Here is a 20638-nt window from a genome sequence, read left to right on the forward strand (position 1 = left end):
GGCAGGTGGATGAGGTTGGGGGTGACTTCTTGGTTCTGGGTCCTGAAGGGCCTGCGGTCACAGTTGACGAGCACAGGTAGGCAAGGTGTAACTCTTTTCTGGCTATGAAAGTTTTCTGAAAATCACAACAGGCCATTGTGCAGTCAGCTTCCCTGGCCAGCAGGCCCAGCTGGAGGTCCTGAGCGAGCAGGCTGTGCAGGTGTGGACACCCACTGCAGGGTGGCAGCTCCCAGGCCCAGTTTGGGGGCCAGCACAGAGTTGCCCGGCTGAAAGGCCAGCTCTTGGCAGAGGCGTGCACCACAATGGCTCCTGGTACAGCTCCAAGTGATCTGCCCCAGGGATGGAGCACTCATCTGGCCCACGGAACCCCTCGCCCACCCTACACAGAGGGGCAGTGGGTAACTTCCTCTGCACCTCCTCTCCCCAGACTGCCCAGCCCCGGCAGAGCTCAGCAGAGGCCGGCCAGCCAGCCTTTCCTTCCTCCCTGTGACACAGCCAGCCACGGGGCCCCTTGAGGGACCTCTCCTACTGGCTTCTCCCAGCACAGGCGGCCAGTACTCTGCTCTGAAAACCAAGTGCATTCTGAGTACTTCATGAAACTCCCCAGAGCCAGGTGACGTCCACACATCTAGGTCATGGAGTGTCCGTGAGTGACTTAAGGGCACTCATGCAGGAGTCAACCGCCCAGCCTGTAAGCAAAAGTGCACGCCAGCTCTTAGATAAGAATCTCCTTAAAATTTAATTGACTAAATGTGTTACATTCAATATTCCATGGGGTTTTTCTGGACCAAGGATGGGCATAAATACAAACACACCTCTGGACCTTCTTCCCTAACTGACGAAGATCAAACACAGGAGGCGAGGGGCGTGGGGCGCCGTCGTATTTACAGTTTGCCTTTACAGTTCAGTGCCAGAAATATTTACAGAAAATACAATAGGAAAAGATCATGTCTTGGCAACACACCGAAATTCATACAAACTGTATATAGGATTTCAAGCAAATCATGATACTGCTTATTTTTAGCCACAACTGCCAAGCCCTTCAGAGGAGAAAGATGTCTTGGTCACTGCAAGAGGACTTGGGAAACTTGGTTTTGTTTCAACAAGTATTTATTGGGCGCCTACTATATGCAAGGCACTGTGGAATCCCAAATTACACCTCTTCCCTTGCCACTAAAGAAAGAAGTGTGTCTGAAGAGCATGAGCTGACATTCTGAGACCAACAGTCCACAGTCCACAGCTTCTTTAGCTACTGAGAAACCCAGCTTGATCCCACACTGCGTGGCGGGCTCACCCCCAGTCTCCAGCTCAGCAGACCACCTGCCCCCAGGGAGCCTTTCATCCATTCCCGTTCGCAAGCTATCCCCTGAATGGTCTTAAAATGCTGAATGGAGACTCGAGGGCAGCAGAAGCGTCCAATCACGTCTCACGTGTTCCCCGCGCACCACGGGACGCGTTATTGAGTTCCACCCGGCACAAGAAGCGGAGGTGCAACGTCAGCTCTTGAAGGCAGTGCCTCTCTAGAACTCAGTCTGCGGACGCTGGCCAATGCGCCCCATCTAGGCGGAAGGAACCATTCACAAAGGCCTCCCATGTACCGTCTGTGGGTGACTGACACTCCTGGCGAAGGTGTAGGGACTTTTCGCTTCTAAGTGAGTCCAGAAGGGAATGGGCTGCCCTGCAGTAAGAGGAGCTGGGGCTGGAGGAAAATGCTCGTGCGTGTGTATGTGTACGTGCACGTGTGTGTCACAGCCAGAGAAGGGAGGCGGTCAACTCACCACATAATCCTGCCTCTCAAAGGGTGCAAGGACAGAGGAAGACTAGGCCGGGAGCTCTGGACAAAAGGAAGAGCTGGCTAAACAAGGAAAGGGTTACGAAGGCCTCCTCACAGTTCCCAGGGCTAGCAGTCAAAGGAAAACCCCACCCCCACTAATGAAAAGGGGAACAGGAGGGATGCCCCCTCTCCCCATCCCCCAGCCCAGGTAGCAACCCAACTGTTTAAGTCACAGACCAAGTGATCCCGCCTTCCCCTCAAAGGCTAATGAGCATTTGCTGGCCAAACTGTCAAGCAGATACTAAAGATTATTAGGAACTAAATATGTTCTTCCAGCATTGCTTTCTTCAAGATGACTTGCAACACAAGCAGCTGGGGAACTGAGTGACCAAGGACTTACACCCACACTGGGGAAAAGCTTCAAGGGTCTCATCATACTCCCTTTTGGGGTAGGCATATCTGAGAAGGAACCGGTGCCTGGCGAGGTATGCGAATGTCACACTCCACTGCGGGGTTCGTGCCTTCACGAGCCGCACAGCCCTCCTTCCCTGGAAGACCACAGTCTCCCAGATCACTACCTACTTTCAGTGTAGTTCTTCACTTCTCCAAGGGCTAACTGAACAATCAGGAAGCCCATCCCCAACACACACATATTGTACATTTTTCTGACATCAAACCTATGCCAAAGGTGAAAGTTTCATCCAAAGAATCACACTGAGCAAGTCTATCTACATCAGTTATCTTTAACCTCTGGAATGTTCTAAGTTGCACATCAATTTACAGCCGTCTTCGTTCACTCCAACTGGAACAAGGGCTCATTTCCCCCTTGAAACGTCAACCTGGAATGTCTGGGAGGTCAACTCTCCTTATTCCTGCTGAGCCATGAGAACCCTTGTAGGGCAAAGCTCACCCATCTTTATCAGACATCCTCTCCCACGCTACCATCTGCAAACGTCCATTTATTGCCGAGCGGGGAATCGATTACTGAGTGATATTATACCCTGAATGGAAACTAAGTCACAGGAGGAGGAGGAGCAGAGGGTTATCTTTACCTGAGCTTAAAACAAACATGAAGAGTAGGGTGTGGCAAACTTAAAAGCAAGAGTTGCTACGCCCACATTTCTTGCTCACACAGGAAGATACAGACTTCTGGAAGAGAGATTTGCACAGGGAATCAGGTCCTACACTAGTTCCCATCCCTAAGTAAACTACCAAAACAACAAACCGGACTATTACAGCTCTCATCTACAGAATCTACTGACATCGGAGTTCAAGTAGGAAAACATCCCTTAAACAGCTCCAATCACTTCGCTTTGGACTTCAGTGTCACTTGATTTCTTAACATAAAAGAATTTTACTAAAGAAGAAAGCACATAAGACCAGGAGAAACAAGCAGTGGCTGTCCATGGCAGCACTGTAACAGGAATCCTCAAGGACTGTTCTGAGTCTGGCCACCTCCAAAGCTTTATCCCTGGCAGAAAAGTAGCAGCGAGGTAACAGAAGTATTTCCAAAACCCTGGCAGGGATTTGTTGTGCCTTTCAGCTGGAGGAGTCCAGGAAACATGACAACAGCAGCCAGTCCTAACAGCAGCTACGCAAGGAGGTGCTCACTTGTGGCTGTCAATCACACTGAAATCCAGATGCTCTCTGGGAGGGCTGCATTAGGAACACTGGGAGGCTACTTTCTGAACCCCAAACAGAATCCTTCATAAACTATAGTAGCTGGCTGCTTGGTGCTGTAACAAGAGACAATGAGTGAAACCAAATAATTTTCAAGCCTGTTGTGAATTTACATTTCTTGGTGCTTACTCAAGGAATGCCAAATGCTGAACCTGACACCATGTCACTGAGCTGGATGAGAGCAGTCAGGGGAGGCACCACTGCTATCTTACAACTTGTAATTCCATAAACTTAATTTGTGTGCCTATTAAAGGACATGCCTGCAGTTCAGCTCTGTTCCTGGGGGGTTCACAAACCGAGATAGATCTGTGCAGTGATGAGGATGACCCTTTAAAATGTGGAGAAAAAATGATTCTTTATCTGAGCAAAAAAAGACCTATGTTCTTTTCTTTTTGTCATTTTGACAGCTGGATGAAAAACAGACCTACAAGTGAGCAGAAGGTTGACTTCTTCCTTCTCCTCTACACTGTCAACGTGAGTCTTTAAATGTCCTGGGATATTCCCAGACAGATTTTAATTTTGAATACAACCTCCTAAAAAGTGAGGTACAACTATCTTCAACTTCTAATTTGCACAATGCATGTGTTTAACTGAGATGCATAAAGCCTTCCTCTGCAAAAGGCTTAGTTAAGTAAAACTGTCCTTTTAAGAAAAAAGTTGATGGCTAAAATGTTTATCATCACTACTGGCAGGAATACGATTGTGTCTGGGAGCCCATTTTACTAGAAAGCCCAAAGTCTTCTATCAAATGGGTCTGTAATGTGTTTCAGCTAGTCTGGTGATTAAACAGTGAGCTCTTGGGGAGTGATTTGTTTTATTTTTACAGTGATCACCTATCAAACGTGTTTGCTTTGATATTACAGTCCCAAACTGAAGCTCAACAGTCCTAGACAGACAGTGCTCTAAGAACCGCAGCTCTTGAGTCCAACCTCCTGGAAAAGCGCAGTATAAAACTCTGGCTCCAGCTGCTTATTTCGGTACTTGTTGACAATGTCAGTGATCTTCTGTTTCCGGCGAACGTGTGGTGGACTGTAGGAGTCACTCTCTAGTCTCTTTCTTCTGCAAATGTTAATTACAGTCTGCCTCACCAGAAAGCCTTGGAAACAAGAAGGTTTTAAAACTACTGTTAATAGCTAGTCACTCATGAACTCTCAGTATTCAGTTTCCTTATTCTCTGCATACTCATTCCATTTGCACAACTTCCCATCCCCACAGGAACAGATAGCACTAAAATAAACTGTCAGAAGAACCACAGAACGACAAGAGACAAAAGATTCAAAACCTGGTCTGACAACCCATTTCCTGCCCTGGATTAGGAACAGCTTTCTTCATTTCCTAACACCAGGACTGTGTGAAGTTAACTGGTACTTAACAGGTTAAGGACGGTTTAAAACAGAACAAAATACGCTCCTTTTTCAACAAAAGCCACAGCATCTTCTCCACAGAGAACCTGATTTTTACTTCTTTTAGGTTTATAAAAATGTTAAAGAAAGAACCCTCAGCCTGCAGCCACGCATAAAGACCTTACCGAGTGCCCTCCTGCTGACTATCATCCCGTCCACGAGAGGGATGACCATGTTAAATTTTCCAGTGGCTCCTTGAATTTTTATTCGAAATAATCCAGTGTTTAGAGGGTGGATGAAGATGACAGGAACTTCTTTTTCAAGAGTTGTAGACCTTAATAAAAGAAAATTCTTTTTACCCTAGACATAGAAGAAAGTCCCCCACACACAGAGTAAGAATATCACCAGGCTCTGCGGCCAGGCAGTGGTATGAGAAGCGCCAGGAAGTCAGTCTGCTCTGAATTCTATTTCTAGAAGCCCTTGTTGCTCTGCCCCGTAACACAGGGCCCTAAATGCTCAGTACTGGGGTCAGGTTTTTTAATTTAAAAAAAAAAAAAAAAAAAAAAAAGACTGAGAAAACATGCTTAGGGGGCTGGCATTGTGGTGAAGTGGGTTAAGCTGCCACTTCCATTGTCAGCATCCCACATAACAGTACTGGTTTGAGTCCCAGCTTTCTGCTAATGAGACTGGGAAAGCAGTGGATGATGGCCCAAGTACTTGGGCACCTGTCATGCATGTAGGAGACCAGGATGGAGTTCCTGGCTCCTGGTTCTGCCCTGGCTCAGCCCTGACTGCTGCATACAGTCTGTCTCTTTTTGTAGCTCTTTCAAGTAAATAAAGAATCAATGAACTTTAAAAAGCATCTTTTAACATATTAAAAAAAAAAGAAAATCTTAAGAGTAATTCTGTGCCCAAGACAAACTCTTTGCTAATCTACCAACAGAACAGAAATTTTATAGCCAAATTGCAGTGTGCTTTTTGACCTAAAGATATTAAAAGAAAACCAGTTTAAGACGGTTACAATTCCCTTCCAAATTAATTCTGGAAAAGTCTATTCCAGACAACTATTCTATGGTCTCTATAGCAAGTAAATATCATGAAATAAAGAAGAAGGAAAAGGATTGTTCTGGATTCAAAGAGACTAAAGGAATTAAAACTAGATGCATAGTCCCGGAGGACATTCTCATGTGAACAAACCAACTGTAAGGGATTTTTAGGGAGAAGGGAGGGATATAAAGATGAATTGCTCTCTTGATGATATTAAGAAATTATTAGGGGCTTGGGCTGTGGCACATGGGAGAGCTGGGAAGTGAACCAGTGTATGGAAGAGCTTTGTCTCTGCATCTCTCTCCCTCTGTAACTCTGTCAAAAAATAAATGATTCTTTTTTTAAAAAATCCTAATTTGATAACCTTGTGCATTTACAGAGAAGTGCCTTTGATTCTTTTTATCTATTGTTATTTATTACTTTCCATCTTTTTTGTTTCATTACACTTCTTTATTAAGTCACAATCAACGTAAAAAAATAGACCTGCTGATAAACTTCAAGCAAAGAAAAAGTAGATACCTCAGCGAGGTGCTACTATTTGCAGTAGTTTCTACACCAGTACTGATTTCTGCCATCAGATCTGAAAGGGGAAAGTTTTCTGAAAAAAAAATAACATAACAATTAGTATCTCCTTCATGTCCCCCAAATAACAAGAAACCTGCTTTTCTAATCTCTTTACTCATGGACTGTGTTATCCTAAAATATATAGCCCTGATGATTCCCTAAAAACAGAAAAATCCTCCCTTAAGACATCCTTTAGCAGAGGCCTTTTAAAGAACATGATCTGTGGACCCTGAAGGCCTGGCTGAAAAGAAACTGTCATACTTTCCTACTAACATGAGCTGGACGTCATTCTAGGCTAAGTATGCATTTCTATAAACTAACTATATCGCTTATGTAAAATGTTGTCCTATTTTTTTTTTACATAAAAATTGTGAGAAACTTATCCACAGTAGAACTCTTAAGGACACATTAAGAATGAAACTAGACTGGAAGGCATAAGGAGAGAGGGTGAATGGCAGCGCTTCCTGGGATGACTGGGATCAACTGGTAACAAACCAATACCAACAACTAAAATCCTGGAATCTATTAGTCTCATCAAATCTTCATAATCAGGAACTAAGTGCTATGATTATATCCATTTAATAGATGAGTGCTCAATACAAATGAGTGGTACAACTGGGATGCAAACCCAGACTTGGGGAACTCCAGTCTAGCTGCATACTACCACATTATGCCTATACTCCCACCTCCTCAGACATTTAGCAAATCACTGTCATTCTATCATCATTTGATTTATGGGCAAGATCCTTATAGAGTACCTATATCATCATAGCGTTCCACCCAGACTACAGAAACTCTTGTTTCAGGTCCAAGGGGAGGCACAGGGCGACCCTGAGGCAGCTTCTTCATTCTGGAACTGGGACTCAGCTATATGAGGAAGAACAGGAGGAAAAGACAAAGGAAGAATTGGTTAATAAAACTACTCAGTCATAACACTAGGATGCACAGTGATATATCAAGTCATGGGAAATTACTTCAGAAAGAGTGTGAAATGCATTTAAAAAAAATCTCTCTACCCCTCAGTCTCAACTAGGAAATGAAGGCCTAAAACTGTCAAAGGAAAAAGGACAAAGAATACTGAACAATTATAATTTGCATTAATAATAATAAAATGTATATGCAATGTCTTTTTCAAAATTCATTTTTTATTTATTTGAAAGGCAGAGTTACAGAGAGAGGAGAGATAGAGACAGAGAGAGCATCATCTTCCATCCTCTGGTTCATTCCCCAAATGACTGCAGCGGCTGGGGCTGGACCAGGCAGAAACCAAGAGCCCAGAGTTTCTTTGGGGTCTCCCACGTGGGTGCCGGGGCCCAAGAACTTGATCATCCTCCGCTGCTTTCCCAGGTGCATTAGCAGGGAGCTGAATTGGAAGTGGAGCAGCCGGGTCCTGAACCAGTGCCCACATGGGATGCTGGCATCACAGGCAGAGCCTTAACCTGCTACACCACAACGCCAGCCCCTATATGCAATACCACTAGTATGGCCAGAAAGCAGTACACTTTCCCCATTATGACACTATACCCTTTTCCCAGGGATCCTAACCTCTAAGAGGCCTCACCAACAAATCATTCCTAATTCCCACACCCAATGTCTCCACTACAGTCGGTGCCTAATTACTTTATCTTATCAGCAGAAAGAAAAGAGTTGCTTGGGCCTTTGCTATCACACACAAAGTGCTCTGGCTTCTCTGTCACCTTTCTTTGAAAGGCTAACAGGACTATGCGGCTCCCCTTTAACAAGCTGGCTACACCACTGTTAGCACATGTATCAGAGCTGAGTTTGTGTTAAAGCACTAAGCAAAATTTACGAGTACAGAGGGGAGAATTCTATATAAACTGTGCTCTATTAGAGAAATATATGTATTTTTGCCAAGATGACCAGAGACCACAGCAAATCCTCCAGATTCTTGTTTCTACTCTGGCATTCACAGAAAGTTACTGCGACCAAGAGATTACCCCCAAACTAGTGACAGACATTCAGCTACGTTCCGAGACTTCTCAGCATCCTGGATCCTGATCAGTTTTGACTCTTTGTTCGGCTCTACCTCTAGTCCTAGATTTAAAGGGCTCCTGTGAGGAGGTCAGGTCTACTTGGATAATCTTCCTTTTGACTAACTCAAAGTAATCTTAATTACATCCACAAAATCCCTCTGTCACAAAATGGAACACAAGTACTGTGTACCCCACACATTCACAGGTTCTACTCATATGCAAGGGGAAGACATTATAAAAGGGCAAGGGTCACTGAAGATCATCATAAAATTTTTTCCAACACACTGACCTTATTTCCTACAATCTTTTTCAACCCACTCAACAGTGCTTGTGGATTTTTAAAATAGGTTCCACAGGGCCAGCGCTATGGCATAGCAGGTAAAGCAGCCGCTTGCAATGCCGGCATCCCATATGGGCACCAGTTCTAGTCCCAGCTGCTCCACTTCTAATCAGCTCTCTGCTATGGCCTAGGAAAGCAGTAGAAGATGGCCCAAGTCCTTGGGCCCCTGCACCCACGTGGAAGACTTGGAAGAAACTCTTGGCTCCTGGCTTAGGATCGGCTCAGCTCTGGCTATTGTGGCCATTTGGGGAGTGAACCAGCAGATAGAAAATCTCTCTATGTCTCTACTTCTCTCCGTAACTCTTTCAAATAAATAGATTTATTTATTTATTTATTTGACAGAATTACACACAGAGAGAAGGAGAGGCAGAGAGAGAGAGAGAGAGAGAGAGAGAGGTTCTCCATCCACTGGCTCACTCCCCAAATGGCCGCAACAGCTGGAGCTGAGCTGATCCAAAGCCAGGAGCCAGGAGCTTCCTCTGAGTCTTCCCACATGGGTGCAGGAGCCCAAGGACTTGAGCCATCTTCTACTGCTTTCCCAGGCCATAGTACAGAGCTGGATCGGAAGTGGAGCAGCAAGGACTTGAACCGGCACTCACATGGGATGCCAGCACTGCAGGCGGCAGCTTTACCCACTGTGCTACAGCGCCAGCCCCAAAATGCTGCCACTTTTTTAATGGTCACAGGCTGAATGTTGCATGATTAAAGATATGGAATATATAGCTATTGCTGTACTGTTGGTGGATATTTCAGATCAAATAAAAACCTAGGATTAAAAAGGAATTAGCAAGAGAACCAAGCATGGTTCTGGGATCATAAAGTCAAGGAAAACAACAAAGATTGTCTTAGAATGAACTATTTATTGCAAGCTGAAAATAAGAAAAGCATAAGGATTAATTTTGAAAATTTTAAGTTATCGGCACCACCATTGTTGCATTGTGGGTGAAGCTGCTGGCCTGCCATGCTAGCATCCCACATGGGTACCGGTTTCTGTCCTGGCTGCTCCACTTCCAATACAGCTCCCACCTAATGGCCTGGGGAAAACAGTGGAAGATGGCTCAACTGCTTGGGCCCTTGCACTCATGTGGGAGACCTAGATGAAGCTCATGACTCCAGCCTGGCTCAGCCCTGTCTGTTGGGACCATCTAGGGAATGAACCAGCATATGGAAGATCTCTTTCTGTCTTACCCTCTTTCACTGTAATTCTCTCAAATAAATAAATAAATCTTAAAAAAATTTTAATGTATGAATACTCCACTATAATTACTCCCTGGGTTAAAGTTAAAAGCTTTTCAGGTATGATTTTATAATTATCTCCATTCCACTACAAAGTTTTGGAGCTATATCAACAAAGTGACTTACCCTCTGTGAAGAATTCAGATTGTCTGTATGATTGGGGAAAAGCTCAAGTGTCAGGGATGGCTGTTTCAGAATTCCTGGCATAAGATCCATATTTGAATCACTGTCTTGATCTGAGATGTTACTTTCCAAAGAATCAGCTATCAAGTAAAGAAAAAACATCAATTGTAACACCTACCACTTCTTTGGAGCAAAAGTTTTGAACTAATTCTGCTAACTAATTAATCTAACTTAAATCACGTAAAGCATTGCTTCTAGAGCAAGGCCTGACAAACTATTTTTGCAAAGAATAAGGCAATTAATATTTTAGGTTCTGGTAGCCACTCTGTTGCATATAATCTTTTAATTTTATTTATAACTCTTAAAAATGTAAACAACATTCTTGGCTGAATTAGGTTTTTGTGCTGTAATTTGCTGGCTCCAAAGGATAACTGAAGCAAAACTAGAAAATATCTGATTTCTGATACAGCATATGCAGAAAATGCAGAAGACATCTGCTACTCTCTGAATTATCTTAATTATACATTCCATCACATAGGACACGCCAAGACTTGGCATCTGTGATTATGGAAACAACCTGGCTGGAACCACCCAAACAGTTTAAAAAAATAAGAAAACAGTTATGAAGAATCAAAGGAAGCTGAGCTGGCGTGGGACACAGCTGACAAGAGTTGGGACAAAGGCCTAACTGTGGGACCTGCACTGTAAAGACAAAGCTCCAACTCTGGGAGGATCTGGCTGGGACAAACAGGCCGGCCAAGAGAACCCAGGCAGCACACACAGCCCTCACTGGAAGGCAAACATCTATGATATGGACCTACACCATGAAAGGTCTCTCCTGCCAGGGACACAAATGGTTCCAGATATGAGAATAGGAGGCTCCAAGGGTGGGAAATTAAGTGTCCAAGTATAAAGGTGAAGAAGCTGCCAAGGAAGGACACGACGAAAGTCATGAGCCTAGGGATGAAGCTGAGGAAGTGTAATATATTCTACTGTCTCATCCTGGAAATGGTCTTGAAGAATGTGAAATTTGCTACCTCCTGCCTGGTCAGGTATGAAGAAATGAGCCTCTTTTGCAAAAAGTACAAGTTCTAGGCAAAAACAACAGTGTGAGTTGAGACCAACAAGTAACAATCACTCCCCGTCCTTAAGAGGAGCAGTCTTGACAGGCATCTCCTCTAAGCTACTGAAGTTTCTCCTGCTCAGTGCTGGAAGATCAGCCAGGAAAAATCATAAAATCCATCATTCAGGGTTGCATATAAATGTTCTCACATGAGTACAGGAGAGTAGGTGGGGGCCACTCGTGATTAGAGAGAAAGAAATAAGCAAACTGGAAAAGAGGCTTCTACACACTGGCACAAATAACTAAATGAAAGACAAAAATGGACTGACTCCTTCACTAAGATTCCTAGAGGGTCAGTTTGCTTGTCTTTACGTCCCATAAAAAAGTTAGAAGATAAATCTTACAGCTTTGTGTAATCTAATAATTAGCAGCATCTTAGAAGCTGAGGAACATCTTAGATAACTTCAAAATCTCTTCTAGTGTAATACACTGCATAAACTACTGAATACAAAAATAGAGCCTAAGATAGCACGATCCAAAAAATGTTCTTACTTAAGGACTCCACAGGAGAAGGAACCACAAAAGCTATTTCTGTAAGGGCATCAGCATAATACAGCACCTTCTTCTGTCCATTGAAAATGCTAGCACCAACATCTTCAGAGGAACTCACTTCATCTAGGAAAAAGAAACACAACATCACAGCTTCAAAAAGTAGGGAAAAACAGTATCACCCTGCTTCATGAAATATCAACTAATAAAAATAAATGACTAATAAATAAAAGCTATATGGAGCAGGCAATGTGGCACAGTGGATGAAGCCACTGCTTGGGATGCCTGCACCCCCCACCCAAGTACCGATTCAAATCTGAGCTCCTTGGCTAGTGATTCGGCTTCCTGCTTATGCACTCTGGGAGGCAGCAGATAAAGACTCAAGTGTTTGGGCCCTACCACCCAAATGGAGACCTGCTTGGAATTCCTGGCTCCTGGCTTTGGCCTGGCCCAGATCTGGCTATTGCTTGCATTTGGGGAGTGAATTTGCAGATGGAAGATCTGTTGTTCTGCCTTTCAAGTAGATGAAAATAAATAAATAAATAAATAAATAAAATAAACATAAAAAAGAAGTTATGTTTCCAACAAGAACCAATTAGTATCTAAGAAGAATAAACCATAAATGTTCATTAAATGTCTTAAACTTTAAATTATAAAGCATTAATTTTGTAGTTTCTGAAACCAGCCTATGTCAGAACACTTCTAAGATAGCTGGACCTTTAACTTATCTCTATGAGGCAGATTAAGGGAGAAGTCCTTTTAGGAAAGAGTCAAAAATCAAAGGGAAGACCACCACAGTCCCTCTGTAGGGAGCCTGTGTGTGTTTGTATGTCTGCATGTGTGTGAACTCTTGCTTTCAATACATCAGTGATACAAATTGAGTATCCCTTATTCTAAATGCGTGGGGCCACAGTGTTTCAGACTGTAGAGTATCTGCATATATAATGAAATATCTTGGGGATGGGACCCAAGTCTGAACACCAAATTCACTTATGTGTCCTATACACCTTATACACTCTGCCTGAATGTAATTTTGTGCAATTAGTGTGCCAATGCTTTAACTGTGACCTGTAACAGGAGACCAGGTGTGGAATTTTCCACTGTGGTAGCATGATGGCACTCAGAGTTTCAGATTTCTGATATTCAGATTAGGGATGCTCAACCTGTATAATACAAAAAACATAAAGGCAGATAATTCCCAGTTAAAATGGAAATAATGTCCTACCAATGATACCATAAAGACCAACAATATGAAATAAATTGGGCAAAAGAAATGAACCTATAGTTCTCAGGATAGCAATAAAAATATGAAAAGGTTGGGGGCAAGCACTGTGGCAAAGTGGGTTAAAGCCTCAGCCTGCAGCACCAGCATCCCATATATGTGCCGGTTTGAGTCCCAGCTGCTCCACTTCCAATCCAGCTCCCTGCTGATGCACCTGCAAAAGCAGCAGAGGATGGCCCAAGTCCTTGGGCCCCTGCCACCCACATGAGGGACCCAGAGGAAGCTTCTGGCTCCTGGCTTTGGATCGGCTCAGCTCCGGCCCTTGTGGCCATTTGGGGAGGGAATCAGCAGATGGAAGACCTCTCTCTCTGTCTCTACCTCTCTCTGTAACTCTTTCAAATAAATAAAATAAATATTTAAAAAAATATGAAAAAAAACCCATTCTCAACCATAATTAAAAATAGAAACTATCTCACCTAACAGACTGGAAGATACCTAATACTAGTGAAGATAGCACAAATAGGACATTTACACTGTAAAGGACTGGAGAATAAATTTAGGTTCTGCAGGACCCATGAACTCTGCCACAATGAACTCAATTCTGCCACTGTAGCATGAAAGCATTTATAGACAGTACGTCAATAAGCATGTACCTGAGTTTCAACAAAACTTCTTTTATAAAAACAGGTATGAGCTACTTTGCTGAGCCTTGGTGTAGACTTTCAGCTGTACCTTTTATCTACTGCAGTAGGCATTGTGGTCACTCCATCTGCCCCTACGCTAGCAGACAGCAAGTACAGGTAGGCTGGAGCCTCCATCCCAGCTCTACCTTGTCACTATCTCTTCAACAGGGCCAGTCCACCTCTCCTGCTACAGAGACAGGTTTAAGACAGTCCAACTGCTGTGCAGGTCAGGATTTGGGGGTGGAGGATTCTGAGATCTGGCTGGTCCCTTCAGGCCAATATGGTATATAAAGCCTGGAATCGCCTTTCTCATGAGAAGCCAGGTGGGGAACAGGAACAAAAGAACAGATCTAGAGGGAAAGTGCAAGGAAATAAAGCAGGAGTGCTGATCAAATAACACTGAAAAATTTAACCAAACTCTGGAATTTTCAGTTACATGAGGCAATAAATGACCTTCAAAATCTAAGACAATTTGGGTCAGGTTTTCTATTACTTACAACCATAAGCATCCAACTAACATATTCATCAAAAACAAAAAAAGTTTATATCCTTTGATTTATCAATTATATTTATAGGAACTTAGCCTACAGATATACTCAAGCATATAATTCGGGAGATATTATAAGACACCCCTAAATACTTTGCTTCAATCTTAGTTGAAATCAGAAGAAACTTAGAGGTCAAGTATTTAATGGGAAACTCTGAGTATTGACACAAGAACTCTGAAAATTCAAAGTACTAAACACAGGCATTACTCACTTCAGAGAGACAATATTAACTTTCCAGTGACATCATGAGCCTGGGAATAAAAAAGCATTAGGGGGCTGGGGGGAGGGGTGGGCAAAAGTCTTAAATTTACATTTCTACTTTTTCTCCTGACTATAGTTCCACAAAAGAATTTGTCGAGATGGTCAAGAATCTCTGAAAGATAGTCTACTATTTACTAGAAGAATTTTGATACACTGTCTCAAAAATGTAGGGCCCAGCATTGTAGTGTAGCAGGTGAAGTCACCGCCTGTGATGTCAGCATCCCATATGGGTGCTGGTTCATGTCCCAGCTGTTCCACTTCCAATCCAGTTCCCTGCTAGTGGCCTGGGAAAAGCAGTGGAAGATGGCCCAAGTGGTTGGGCCCCTGCCATCTAAGTGGGAGATCTGAATGAAGCTCGTGGCTCCTGGCTTCAGCCTGGCCCTTGTAGCCTTCTGGGGAGTGAACCAGCAGATGAAAGATCTATCTCTGTAACTCTTTCCAATAGATAAATAAATCTTTAAAAAAGAAAAAAAAAAAGAATGTAATCTTTATTTTTTTTTATTTTTTTATTTTTGACAGGCAGAGTGGACAGTGAGAGAGAGAGACAGAGAGAAAGGTCTTCCTTTGCCGTTGGTTCACCCTCCAATGGCCGCCGCGACCGGCGCGCTGCGGCCGGCACACCGCACTGATCCGATGGCAGGAGCCAGGAGCCAGGTGCTTTTTCCTGGTCTACCATGGGGTGCAGGGCCCAAGCACTTGGGCCATCCTCCACTGCACTCCCTGGCCACAGCAGAGAGCTGGCCTGGAAGAGGGGCAACCAGGACAGAATCCGGCGCCCCGACCGGGACTAGAACCTGGTGTGCCAGCGCCGCTAGGCGGAGGATTAGCCAAGAATGTAATCTTTAAATGTGAGTCTTGATAATCTCAGAGTCTATAAAACACATTTGTTAATAAAATAATTATATTCATGCTTGTTAGGGAACTGTATTGTCACAAATATTTTAGAAAATGAAATCTGTTCACTCATAAAAATGAACTAATCAGCACTGCAATAATCAAGTCATTAATTCTGTATTAATTAAATCTGCCATTCCATATTTCATACAAAGTATCTAGAAGAATATACTCTATATTACTAATGACCCCCTTTAAGGACTGGGATTAAGAGAAAGAAACTTCTCCTTTACATCTCTTTGCCTTTTTTTTTTTTAAACAAGACTACAAATTCACAGTAAGAAAGTAAAAGTAACAAAACAAGAAATAAATGGCCAATGTGAGTTTTACCTTGTTCAGATCCTTCACCATCATCGAAACTGTTGATTGACCAACTGCTAGAAACATGCCCAGTCCAGCCAGGGTGTCTGCCAACATCTACTGACCAGCCAAGGGAGAGCAAAAATTCTAGGAAATGTGGTTGAACATTTCTGGAAGATTCCACATTCTTTAAAATCTAAAATATACATATCAATCATCAGCCACAATGAAGGAAACAAAAATATATTAAAATAAATCCTCATAAAAAAGGATTAGCTTCGAAGCCTCTGACAAGTCAAGTTCAAGCTCTGAGAAAATCTGGGAATCTATCATTGTAGTTAAAAAAAAAAAAAACCCAAGCAGGCTTTTAGCCTAGTGGTTAAAGATGCTGGCTAGGATGCTTATGTCCCATTTTGGAGTACCTGGTTTTACTGTCCAACTCCAGCTCTGGCTAATGAAGTCCTTGGGAGGTTGAAGGTAATTAGATTCAAGTAATTAGATTCCTGCCACCCATGTGGGAGAGCTGGATTGAGTTCCTGGCTGCCAGTTCCAGCCTGGCCCAGTCCTGGCTATTGTGGGCATTTGGGGCGCTCTCTCTAACTCTCTCTCTCTCTCTCAAATAAATGGATAAAAAAATTTTTAAGGTTGAGGCCGGCGCTGTGGCATAGTAGGTTAAGCCTCTACCTGTGGCGCCAGCATCCCATATGGCACTGGTTTGTGTCCTGGCTGCTCCTCTTCTGATCCAGCTCTCTGCTATGGCCTGGGAAGGCAGTGGAAGATGGTCCACATGCTTGAGCCCCTGCACCCACGTGGGAGACCCAGAAGAAGCTACTGTCTCCTGGCTTCGGGTTGGCCTAGCTCCAGCGGCTGCGGCCATTTGGGGAGTGAACCAGAGGATGGAAGACTGCTCTTTCTGTCTCTCCCTCTCTGTAACTTTGCTTCTTGAATAAATAAATAAATCTTTTAAAACACTTTTTAAGATTAAAAAATGCATACTCTGTAGTTAAACAGACTTGGATTGGGTGGACCCTGGGCAAGGTTCTTAACCTGTCTGAGTTTCTTCATCTATAACGTAAGGATAATAATGACAGTTATAAAGACTAAAGGAGGTAATCCAAGCAAATCCCTGAATTTCCCTCCTGGTAAGATAATGCTTCCTAAAAATAAATAATACTTTACCTCTGTCTTCACAGATTTTGCTGTTTGATTAATGAGAAACATCACATAAGTGTATGATTATTTAACTACAAATTATTAAAAATTCAATACACATTGAGTATAATAAATGAATGTGAAAATATCCTGTTCTTAGTCCAAAGGAGAGATCACAACCTTTCCAGGAAAAATTAAGTGATGGAAGACTTTCTCCCCTTCACCAAAGTCCAACAAAATGCCAACTTTCCACTGGCCTCTGGTTAGAGTCCCTTATTCTGAAACTGTGTTTCTCATCTGAGGGATTATCTTGTCCTCCAGGGGACATCTGGCAATGTCTGGAGACATTTTTTGGTTGTCACAATGCACAGGGCACAACTGATAACTAATGGTGAGGCCTCACTGCTAAGTGTTCTAAAATCCATGGGAGGGGTGAAGGCATCTGGAACGGCAGTTAAGATGCTATTTGGGGGCCGGCGCCGCGGCTCACTAGGCTAATCCTCTGCCTAGCGGCACCGGCACACCGGGTTCTAGTCCCGGTTGGGGCGCCGGATTCTGTCCCGGTTGCCCCTCTTCCAGGCCAGCCCTCTGCTGTGGCTAGGGAGTGCAGTGGAGGATGGCCCAGGTGCTTGGGCCCTGCACCCCATGGGAGACCAGGAAAAGCACCTGGCTCCTGGCTCCTGCCATCGGATCAGCACGGTGAGCCGGCCGCGGCGGCCATTGGAGGGTGAACCAACGGCAAAAGGAAGACCTTTCTCTCTGTCTCTCTCTCTCACTGTCCACTCTGCCTGTCAAAAAAAAAAAAAAAAAAAAAAAAGCTATTTGGGATATGCACATCCCACTGCCAGTGTTCCTGGGGTTCAAGTCCTGACTCTGCTCCCAATTCTAGCTTCCCGCTAATGTCTCAGGAGGTAGTAAGTGAGGGTTCAACTAGTTGAGCCTCTGCCACCCAATTGGAGACCCAGATTGAGTTCCAGGCTCCTAGCTTTGGCCCTGCCTGTTCTAGGCATTTGGGGAGTAAACTAGCAGATAAGAAATCACTCTCTCTCTTTCTCCGCCTCTCATAAAAATTTAAGATACACAAGATATTTCTTTTTAAAAAAAAAAAGATTGATTTATTTATTTGAAAGGCAGAGTTACAGACAGGCAGAGGCAGAGGCAGAGAGAGAGAGGTTTTCCATCCGCTGGTTCACTCCCCAGATGGCTGCCAACGGCCAGAGCTGTGCCAATCTGAAGCCAGGAGCCAGGAGCTTCTTCCAGGTTTTCCACTGCTTTCCAGGCCATAACTGAAAGCTGGATCAGAAGTGGAGCAGCTGGGACTCGAACCGGTGCCCACATGGGATGCCGGCAGTGCAGGTGGCAGCTTTACCTGCTAAGCCACAGTGCCAACCCAAGAGATTTCTGACAACAAAAAATTATCTGGCCCAAGATAGCAATAATGCTACTGCTGAAAAAATCAGTCTTAAAGGAAGGAAAGTAGAAATTCCTCTCCAAAATGAAAAAAGGATCAGAAGGAGACCATATAAAAATCATTTGGGGAATTTCCTAAAAATAAGATTCTTTTAGCCTGTTCTAGACTTCTACAAAACAACAATTAGCAGAGGCAATATCCTAGAATCACTATTTTTTTCTTTTAAATATCTATTTATTTATTTGAAAGGCAGAGTTGTAGACAAGCAGAGGCAAGGAGAGAGAGAGAGAGAGAGAGGGAGAAGAGGAAAAGAGAAAGATTTATCTTCCATCCACTAGCTCACTCTCCAAATAGTGGTCAACAGCCAGAGTTGGGCCAGTCCAAAGCCAGGAGCCAGGCGCTTCCTCTGGGTCTCCCACATGGGTGGGATTGGAATTGGGCCATCTTCCACTGCTTTCCCAGGCCATAGCAGACAGCTGGATCATAAGTACAGCTGGATCATAAGTGGAGCAGCCTGGACTCAAACCGGTGCCCAAATGGGATGCCAGCACTACAGGTAACTACTTGCTACGCCACAGTGCTGGCACCAGAATCACTATTTTCAAAAGCTGCCCCAATTGACTCTGAAGCAGCCCGTGTACAGATCACTGTCATTCACACAATGCTACTCTATGCCAAGACCATATTGGAGACCCACATGAAAGTCAAAGGATGGGAAGCTATACCTACTGCTTCTCAATCCACTGGGTATCAGTGCCCGGTCATTTTTAAAAACAGAACCAGTCTTTTTATGACTATTTGGCAAATTTTCATATTCTTATAAATTCTAGGAAGCTGATTTGACAGCTAGTTCCAGTTTTCACAATTAAAATTTTTTAAAAGTAAAACTTACAAATAAATAGTTTCTGAAAGTTTAGTCAAGAAATAATAAATGGACCAAAGTTACCTTGTGGGTGACTTGCTGGCAGCCAATTAATGCATATTGATCCTGTGGCTAGGGAAGTCAGGTCTCAGCCACTCCAAAGAAGCCTCAGAGAATTTTTATTTCCTAGTCACTCTAGGCCCCTAAAAACTAAGGAAACTGGACTGGTTTAGAAGTTGCCTCAAGGGTTTTCTTTCTTAAATAGGAGAAAAATGATCCCATTATTTTCACATGACCAACTCTCTAGACTTCCTTCCGAAACAGATTCAACCTCTATAATTAATCCAATTTTACTGAGTTGTTTTCAAAAACTTGAGTCTATAAGGAAGAGCACTATAGTACAATGGGCTAAGTCACTGCTCACTGGGCTGGTATCCCACATAAACATGTCAATTTGAGTCCCGGCTACTCTGCTTCCAATTCAGCTTCCCACTAATGTGCCTGGGCAGACAGCAGAAGATGGTCCAAGAACTTAGGTCCCTGCTACCTATGTGGGAGACCAGGATGGAGTTTCTGGCTTGTGGCTTCAGCCTGGCCCAGCAATGGCTGTTATGGTCATTTGAGAAATCAGCCAATTGATGGAAGATCTCTTTCTTTGTCTCTCCCTCTCTGACAATTTGCCTTTCAAATAAATGAATTATTAAAAAAAAAAAGAAAAAAAAAACAAAACTTTAATCTTGTAGTCTCATCCTTGGCTACCACTGGCCTAACTTTTCAAACCTGCATCAAGCACGCTGGACCCCATAAGGAATTTTGTGCTGATGTAATACTCTTGCCTCTCGGGAATTTATATGAATTACTGTTTTGTCAGTGACAATCTTGTTCTGCTTTTTTTTATAGTCAACGTATATTTCAAATACCAGCTTGAATGTTTTTCTTCCAGGACAGGTTTTTTTTTTTTTTTTTTAAGATTTTATTTAGTCAGTTACAGAGAAAAGGAGAGAAAAAAGAGAGAATCTCTCATCTGCTGGTTCACTCCCCAGATGGCCATAATGGCTAGTGCTGGGCCAGGCTGAAGCCATGAACCAGGAGCTTCATCTGGATCTCGCACGTGGGTGGCAGGGACTCAAACACTTGGGCCATCTTCTGTTACTTTTCCCAGGCCACTGGCAGGGAGCTGGATCAGAAGTGGAATAGCCAGGCCACGAAGTGGTGCTCACATGGAAGCTGTCCCAGGTGGCAGCTTCACCCTCAAGGTCACAGCATTGGCCCCCCAGACTGTTTAACACTAGATTAGGTTTTCCTAATGTGGTACCTATAACATGCTTTAATGCTACTATTAGCACCCTTTACTATGTTAGCTTATCTATCTTCCTTTCTAGATAGCAGATCAAAAACATTATAGATATTATTTGCCACTGTAACCCTGGGACCTAACAGATACCAGACAGTAAACAATAAATTTTGATTGAATCAATAAATTAAATGAGAAGAGCTTCTCAAGCTCGATCTTTAGTAGCTCATCAATAATTTGAAAAAGGGGTCAGCACTGTGGCACAGTGGATTAAGCCACTGCCTGTAGCACTGTCATC

General features: G+C 43.5%; 1 protein-coding gene across 10 annotated transcripts in view; it reads right to left on the bottom strand.

The window, feature by feature from the left end:
- Positions 1-715: 715 nt before the first annotated feature.
- RALGAPB (Ral GTPase activating protein non-catalytic subunit beta) overlaps positions 716-20638 on the bottom strand; it is a 108203-nt gene continuing 88280 nt past the window's right edge. For all 10 annotated transcript variants that reach the window (XM_070051846.2, XM_002710810.6, XM_008256002.5 and 7 more), the window contains 7 exons: positions 15652-15817; positions 11717-11839; positions 10105-10241; positions 7167-7275; positions 6364-6442; positions 4983-5131; positions 716-4550 (listed from right to left, as the gene is read on the bottom strand). In XM_070051846.2, the coding sequence (XP_069907947.2) occupies positions 4357-4550; positions 4983-5131; positions 6364-6442; positions 7167-7275; positions 10105-10241; positions 11717-11839; positions 15652-15817 (957 nt within the window). In that variant the 3' untranslated portion in view covers positions 716-4356. The remainder of the gene's footprint in view (positions 4551-4982; positions 5132-6363; positions 6443-7166; positions 7276-10104; positions 10242-11716; positions 11840-15651; positions 15818-20638) is intronic.

This window comes from Oryctolagus cuniculus, chromosome 11 (genome assembly GCF_051225735.1).
Source record: "Oryctolagus cuniculus isolate XC-2025 breed Fujian yellow rabbit chromosome 11, ASM5122573v1, whole genome shotgun sequence".
NCBI classification, from domain to species: domain Eukaryota; kingdom Metazoa; phylum Chordata; class Mammalia; order Lagomorpha; family Leporidae; genus Oryctolagus; species Oryctolagus cuniculus.